At 51.3% G+C, this 7,970-nt stretch overlaps 1 protein-coding gene across 1 annotated transcript; it reads right to left on the bottom strand.

The window, feature by feature from the left end:
• Positions 1-2,810: 2,810 nt before the first annotated feature.
• RAB33A (RAB33A, member RAS oncogene family) lies at positions 2,811-7,875 on the bottom strand. Its single transcript, XM_044427511.1, has 2 exons — positions 7,679-7,875; positions 2,811-3,392 (listed from the first exon to the last, which is right to left on the bottom strand). Exons 1-2 carry the CDS (start codon positions 7,871-7,873, stop codon positions 2,937-2,939), a joined length of 651 nt encoding a protein of 216 aa, XP_044283446.1. The 5' UTR covers positions 7,874-7,875; the 3' UTR covers positions 2,811-2,936.
• Between the last annotated feature and the right edge of the window lie 95 nt (positions 7,876-7,970).

Below are 7,970 nucleotides of genomic sequence, written 5' to 3' on the forward strand. Positions count from 1 at the left end.
ATTATTCATCCAGCTCATATAGTTTCTTCCTCTGATCTGGCCCCGGCTATTCTGGTGCCTGATAAGCAAACATCTGAATGCTATTCCCATTGCCGTGACAAAAGTGTCATGGATACACAAATGGCAAACACAATTCTCCAGTTGTGTGGCTCTTCATGTAGCCAAACGGCACCCTCCACACACAAAGGATGCTTTGTGCAGGATTGGGATAACCCCCAGATCTGAAGAATTTATTTTAAAAGAAAAGTCCTGATGTTTCGGGGTGGGGGAGGCAGGCAGGCACACGAAATAGTCCTCTGAGGACGGAGCACAGGAGTCTAGGAGCAACGGCTGCCATGGGCAGTGGGGATGAAAAGCAGTGGGGCAGAACAAGGTTTCCTGGAAGAGGGACTGGCTGGCTGCAACTCTAAACAAGAGCACTGAATGATTCATTGGCTGTCCTTTAGCAGAACCGCAGTCTGCCGCCTGATGTGGACTGGCATGCCTTCATGATCCTGTTCTTTTCGTATGCATTAGAAACATGGAGCTTTGTTTCATCTAAGCCAGTACTGTTGATTCAGAAGGGCAAATGCTCTCCAAGTTTTCAGCCAGGATTTTTCCTGTCCTGTTGGAGATGCTGGGATCAAAACTGGGACTTCCTGCCTGCCAAGCAGGGTCTCTGCCACAGCCTCTACCTTAGTCACATCACCTGCATTGCTAAACACACGGCTAGACATCCCTCCTATTAAGTCAGGTCAAGCCTTTACCCACCACAACATTTGCACCTCTTGAAGGACCACAGCAACTTGTCCCATATTTCACTCTTGTTATAGATTCAGGACTTCAATGTAACACTGATTTAACAGTTATGTTTGTGTTTCCACACATTGTCCTCTTCTGATAACTAGCTGTGCAAAGCTTGCAAATTCCCCCAGTACGTAACTGGTACATGTAGCAGGAGCACGTGACCTGCACATGTGCTGGGGAAATAAGCTACCAGGAGAACCAGGAGACCCTTCTGCTTCATGTTTGTCCTGCAGCCTGGGTTTCTTGCTGCTCTGTTGGGCAAAGAGTTCACTTACCATGCTGGGCAGCCTTTGCCCAGCTAGAGCCCTGCCAAAGCGGCATATTACAACCTCCATTACCCCTAGCCAGCAAGGCCAGCTGGGAATGGGAGGAGCTGTAGTCCAACATATCAGGAAGACCCCAAGTTAGGGCAGCTTGGCTAAGTTCTCTCCAAACTTAAGTTTCAGCAGCTTCCTTTATTTTTGAAAGCAAGCCTTTATCGCTGCTGTTGTTGAACCTGTGGGAGTCACGGAATGATTTGCTGATGAGCTGCAAATCAGCTCAGAGATTGGGGCATTGAATCATTCCTTCAGTGCCTATCTGTTTAAAGCAGTAATCATCCATGACCCACATGATATTCCACATGTTTCCCAGGGCTTCCAGATCAACAGAACAAAATGTTCTTTAATATTTCCAGTCTGCCAGAGAGAATCGAAAAGGAAATGCTTTAGGAAACACTTCAATAGCCCAGAATCAAATACAACTGAACCGTTTTCTCAAGTCCATCTCCTAGACCAGCTTCCCCAACCGAGGGCCCTCTACATGCTTTGGATGATAATTTCCCCCAGTCCTAGCTAGCATGATCAGGAATGCTAGGAGATGTAATTCGAACTATCCAGACGGCACCAGGTTGAGAGAAGCTGTCATAGTCCCAAAAGGTTCAGAGGGTCTTCCTGGGTAAGTGCCCTTCTTCTGACTTGTGGAATATGCTGAGCAATCCCCCTTGCCCACGTTGGCCAAAACATAATAAAAATAGAAAATACCTTTTTTTTTTGGTCTCTCTGGTCTCCCCATCCTTTGACCATTCAATGATGCAAGGTGTGCCATACCTGTCCAGGGGGACCCGAACTTCTGAGTACTTGACTGCCAAGAGCTGAGCTAGGTCTGCAACTTGTTTCCCCTTCTGCCTCTTTTTACATTACTTTAATAAACATGTTCTTTCAGTTTGGACCTGGAGCCTGAGATATCCCAAGAATATAGTTCCACTTGCTGCTTACCTAGTCAGTTGGACTCACCTATCTGTGTTTACCTAGTTGCACCTCAGCAGCAACAAGGAAACAGACTTCCTGAGCAAGGTGAGGTCATTCTAGACAGCTACCTAGTGTGTAGCTCTTGTTTTCCCCTTCCCAGAGTTAGAATGGGGGAAAGAAAGGGGGAGGCAGCAACCTAGCAATCAGAATGAAGCAAGTGCCGCTGAGCCGATCTTCCTATGCCCAATTCTGTGTGAGGATGCATCCAAGTCTCCCCCTACTTCACCCGTGCAATAATCATCTGCCAGCATGTAGACAGAGGTCCACCGTATAAAGGCGACCACATTCCCAGGCTCATCAGGCCCGTGCTGGCCAATTCCTTGTCCTGGCCTGATCTGTGCATAACAGCAACTCCAGGTTCGTTTAACCAATGATTTGATGTTCTGCTCAGGGTTTGTTGGATCAGAGATTATTAAACTGACCCCAAGCTGCCTGGTGATGGGAACTGAAGTATTCAGCCCATGGTTAATTCAGCCCAGGGAGACTGGGAAAGAGCCAGACAGTTGCAAACAGGGGAAAGGCTACCCGATCCCCTCCAAATGTTTTGGAGTATCATTCCTAGCAACTCCAACCAGCAACTCCATGGCTAATGGCAAGGGATGCTGATAACCGTCATTCAGAACATCTGGAGGTCACCAGCTGGCCTTCAATCCTGGTTTAGGGTGTTGAAACTGTTGTGGGCAAGGTTTTCTCAGGTCGTATTTCTCCAGAGATGAAGCTACACCCAAGCCAGTTGTGAGCCATACAAATTTTATTATTAAGTGAACATTAACTTAGATTGAGACAAGTGGATCTTGATTCAGTTTCTCTGCCACCCCCCCTCCCCCAACTCACTAAGCGGTCAGAATTGTGGTCAGCAGTTCAGCATGGACAGGCATTTTTGCCACTGGCCTCTGGTGCCAACTCCGTTTTCTGCCCCTTGCCCTGTTGCCTCTCCATGTCCCGATAAAGCAGAGACTTCTGGGCCTTCAGTCGGCAAGCCAGGCACATGAAAATAGACTCCACGTTCTGGCTCTCTTTGGGGTCCTTGGCCGAGGTTTCAAACAAAAGCATATTGTGAGCATCGGCAAACTTCAGGGCCACACTGGAGGGCACCTGGATCTGGTCCCGCAAGTCACACTTGTTCCCCACCAGCACCTTTGGGACAAGGGCCGGGACCGCATGGCCATTGCACTCCTCAATCCAGGTTTTGAGGTTGAGGAAGGAGGCCATCTTGGTGACATCATACACAAAGACAACGGCATGGACGTTACGGTAATAATGCTCCACCATGCTCTTCCGGAACCTCTCCTGGCCTGCTGTGTCCCATACCTGCACCTGGAAAAAAACAACAGATTTCTGATGAGCCTACAAACCAGGTAGATGGCCTGGGACTCTCTGGGTGTTTTGGACGACAGCTCCTATGATTCCCTGGCTATTGGAGATGTTGGCTTGAGTTGGCTAGAGCTGTAGCCCAAATAATCTAGAGGGCACCATGCTGGGGACAACCGAAGTAGAGAATTTCCTGTGGCATTTATGTAGGGCCCTGCTCCAGGACACATGGGACCCTTGGCAAAGTGTCTTCTGGTTGGTGTTGGTGGGTCCCCAGCTCAGGGCTTACCTGGTGGCAGCAGAGCAGAAAGCTGTGAGTCACCATTTTAAATTTCCCAGAGTGCCCCTGCTGCAGTGTTGCCTAGATCCTTAATTTTGCACAATGGCCCAGAGTGATGCAGACTTTGGGGGCGCTGTGAGGCATTTAGAAAGGCAGCTTGCGGATCCAGCCACCCATCAGGGAAGGGTCCCCAGGAAAGGTGCCTGTCCTAGCAGCGCAGTCCCCCTGCTGCAGGGGGCACTGAAGTCATGGCAGCTGCTGGATGACGGTAGGCCTGCATCTGTATCCCGCCTTCCCAGCAAGGATCTGGGAGTGGCGTTCGTGGCACTTCCCTGCTCATTTTATCCTCAGAGCAACCCCATATAAGGGACGAGAGAGAGCGAGACTAGCTCCCGGTCACCCACAGAGCCTCCCAGCCAAATGGGGATTTGGATTCAGGTCTTTCTTCCAACCAGATCTCTCCCCAGCTTAGACCCAGCATGCTGGAACAAGGAACCAAGTCCTGGACCACTCCAGTCTTCTTGCTAAGCAAACACAGACCGGCACTCCCTTAACTTAATCACTCCCCCTCAGCCAGAAATCCTTTGTGCATGTTGGCCTTTGTACTGCACCCTAGAAGCCTCCCAAGGGCACAGGCCATCCTCAGTCCTTGGAAGGCAGAGGTGAGCGTGTGTGCGAGAGAGACTGAGAGGCACAGAACAAATCAAAGCACATTCACGACACTATACTTCACACCAGGGTGGCGTGGGGGAGGACACACACCAGCTTTTAATTCTCTCCCCCATTTAAAACAAAAAATGTTCTGCAAACAGGGCAAAACTTGTCTGGGGAAAAGGAGGTCAGCCCTTGGCCTGCTGTGCTAACTGGCACGTTGGCTTTCCTAACGCAGCAGTGCCTTCAAAGGTGGGATTCTGCCCTCTGAAGCAGTCCAGTCCAGTCCATTCTGACAGCATCTTTTGCAGCACGTATACATCAAGCCATATATATGGCCAGTAATGGGAGGGTCTATAAAAGAGAGGGAGGGAGACTGTAACCACCCAGGGAGCTGTGTGGCTAATGGGGCGGGCGACAAATCTGATAAATAAATTTTAATACCAGAAGGGTGGTATCTGTCCAAAAGTCCACTTCCACACCCAGTCCACAGTGCCAGTTACATTCAGGCAGATATTTTGCCTGGCACAATGCAGCCTCTTTTCTCATTGCAACTACATACCTTGTAACTGTAGAGGGGGAGACACACCTTGGAGTAATAGGGAAAGACCTTTGACAATACCAGAAAATCTCTCTCTCTCTCTCTTGCTGCTGACAAGGTAAATGGAGAGCACTGCAAGTGAGGAAAGCCAGTGTTGCTTGTGCATTTTCATCTCTGCGCCCTGATGCAGGGATAACTTACTTTTGTTGGAAAAGATGCAAACCTTGTATTACAAAGGGAAAGATTCCACTTGCAACCATGCCTGCTGGTAGAAAGCCATTGGGGGCAGATGATTTGAAGAAAGAAATGGAAGTGGGGAAAAGTACTTCCTTCCGCATATCCTCCCCACTGAGAACGTGGCTGTTCTGAAGCACCTTTGCTTCCTCTTCCTTTAAACCCACATTCTACAGTTAGGAATAAATTTACTGGGATCAAGCAAAATACCACAAAGATATGCAGGCTTCTTCATCCTACTAAAAATACTGCCAAACAGTCGGTCCTATTTAAAGTACTGTCCAACTGTGGATTCTTTGGTTTATGCCTTGTGGACCAGCATGGGTGCTTTTAAAGCATTTAAAAAATATTAAGTCTATTAATACAATAATCTGGTGGCAGCAACTGGATGGCGCTGCTATTTTTTTTTTAAAGGAGAACCATAGAAAGGAGGTGCGGAGTCCTGTCACGAGGCAGAATGAGTAGTCTGTCTCAGGCAGCAAAATAATTTCAGGGCAGCGGGTATAGGGAGCAGCTGCAGGGCTTCAGAGCACTGAATTCATGCAATCCCACAACCCACGCTCAAGGGCTGAGTATGGGTTGCCACTGAAATGTCAGTTATCATGTTGTCGGAACCCAGCCAGGGCAGCAAATCATGGGGAACAGCCCACAGTTCACAACCTAGCAACAAACCATGGGTTCTGCTTATGGGTTGTGTGGCTAACAGCTGGACTGAAGCAACAGGATAGCCCATGTGCTGACAACTCTCAACCTTTCAGTGTGGGTTAGTGTGCTGTCTGAATCCAGTCTGTGTGTCAGCCTAGTCTGTTTTCCCCAGCCACACTGGAAGATGCTATCCAACTGTAGTCAGGGCAGGCAACCTGGTGACCTCCGGATTTTGGACTGCAAGTCCCATAACTCTTGGCTATGCTAGCTGGGGTTCTGGGAATTGTGGTCCAACCATCAGGGGCAGCACCAGGGATTTAACCCAATAGCTGAAGTAAGATTCAACTGCCAGGCTAATTGCCATGGATGCCTAAGCGCGGGAATTTCCACCATCTTGTCCTTTTGCCTCAGGCGGCGAACGCATTTGGCCAGCCCCCAGAGAAAGGGAACGAAAAAGGTGGCAGTGTCCATCTACCTGGCAGTGGCAGTGTCATCTACCTGAGAATTCTGCAAAGGGGGGATTCTGGTGGGTGCTGTTTCGTGGCAGGCCGCGAAAACGGCAACTGCCCTGAAATTCCCCTTCTGCGCAGCTTTCATACCTCTAGGAACCCCACCACCCTCATCTGCATCTGGCAAAAAGGAGATGGACATCCAGACAAGCAAGCAAACAAGTGAGGGGCTGAGCCCCTCATCATGAGCTCAAACCTGTGTGCTTCTGTCTATCTCCATCCTTACTCTCAATTTCCCTCTGCAGCTCCATGTCTAGTAGGCCTCTGTTTCAGGGGACACAAGACGTGTTGGTAAGAAAGGAAGTGCATCTGAGCATAATACAGACATGAGGGCTCTTTCATCCATGCACCGTGCATTCGATCGTGGCAGAAATGTGTCCGTATGTGAAGAAGGCAACACAGATCCAATAAGGCAGACCAGGTTTTCATCTTGAACTGCATGGAGTGGGTGGAGGGGTCAGTTCAGCAAGGCAACTGCAAGTCATCAAAATTTTGAGTCATGTAAATGCACTGCATGACTCGGTCCTGGTTTTTTTTTTTTTTTTTTTGCTACTGGGGAATTGCAGCCAATTTCTACATGTGGCGCAGCGGGAAGAGAAAGATGGCACAGGGATTGCGTCCAGAACTATTCTCTTCAAGACAAGGTGGAGCTCCAAACGTTTCTCACTTTGGGTATTAACTACGGTGCTTCCTTTCTCACAGAAACAGCCACATCCCAGGTGGAATTTTCTGTCCCTTGGGCCAGTATGACGTAATGGTTAGGAAAGCCTGACTCCAACTGGCGACCTCCAGATGTGTTGGACTACAGTACCCATCAATGCAACCCAGAAGGGCCAGATGCCAGTGCTGAGTAGGGATGATGGAAGCCGTAGTCCAACACATCGGCAGGGTACCAAGTACGGGAGCATTAGAGTACCCTTTCCTAATCCGGGTTCCTTCAGGTGTGTTGAACTACAACCCCCATCACCCCCAGTCAGCTGGGGGGGCATTAGGTTGGGTAAAGTGGAATGCCTGCTTAGCCATGCGATTTCCCGGGGCGACTGCAGGCCCTTCGCCCGCTCTTGTCCTAAAATCCACCGCACAGAGTTGCGGGGAGGCGGAGAGAAGGAAGCGAGGAAACGAGAAGCGTTTCGTGCCTCCAACGAGACGCGGCGCGGGCATCCTTTGCCTTCCCATCGGCGCCTCCACGGTCTGGGCCCTGCGGGGAACGGGGGGGCGCGGGGGGGGCTGCTGTCACCGCTCCTTCCCCGACTGGCCGGAGGGCGTCCTTGCAGGCTCCCAGGGCCCAGCACGGTGCCCAAACCCTCCCGCCCCGCGGACCCCCCGCGCCCCCGCCGGCTCGATCGGGGCAACCCCGCTCCGCTCCAGGCAAGGTCAGCAGAGCCCGCGGCCGGCCCCGCCGAGAAGGGAGGAAGGGCCGCCGCCGCCCTACCTTGATGTGCTCGCCCTCGATCTCCACCGCCTTCTCCCTGAAGTCGACGCCGATGGTGGCCTCGGTGCTGGTGGGGAAGGCGCCCCCGCAGAAGCGCACCGTCAGGCAGGTCTTGCCCACGTTGGAGTCGCCGATGACGATGATCTTGAAGATGCGCGTCTGCACCGACTGCTCCAGCGAGGCCTCCAGCTCCATCCCGCGCCGAGGGGCCGCCGCGGGGCGACGCGAGGCTCGGCCGGGCGCCGCGAGCAGCCGCCGCCGCCGCGCGGGCGAGGGAGCGCGCCCCGCCAGG

Source organism: Varanus komodoensis, unplaced genomic scaffold, assembly GCF_004798865.1.
Source record: "Varanus komodoensis strain SLA01 unplaced genomic scaffold, ASM479886v1 scaffold18_3, whole genome shotgun sequence".
In the NCBI taxonomy this organism is placed as follows: Eukaryota; Metazoa; Chordata; class Lepidosauria; order Squamata; family Varanidae; genus Varanus; species Varanus komodoensis.

What these genes read in the sequence shown, in the direction of transcription:
- RAB33A (XM_044427511.1), bottom strand. Translation starts at nt 7,873, where the DNA reads ATGGAGCTGGAGGCCTCGCTGGAGCAGTCGGTGCAGACGCGCATCTTC. An exon ending in TCGAGGGCGAGCACATCAAG is followed by an intron (nt 3,393 to 7,678) that starts GTAGGGCGGCGG and finishes GTTTTTTTCCAG; the next exon opens with GTGCAGGTATGGGACACAGC.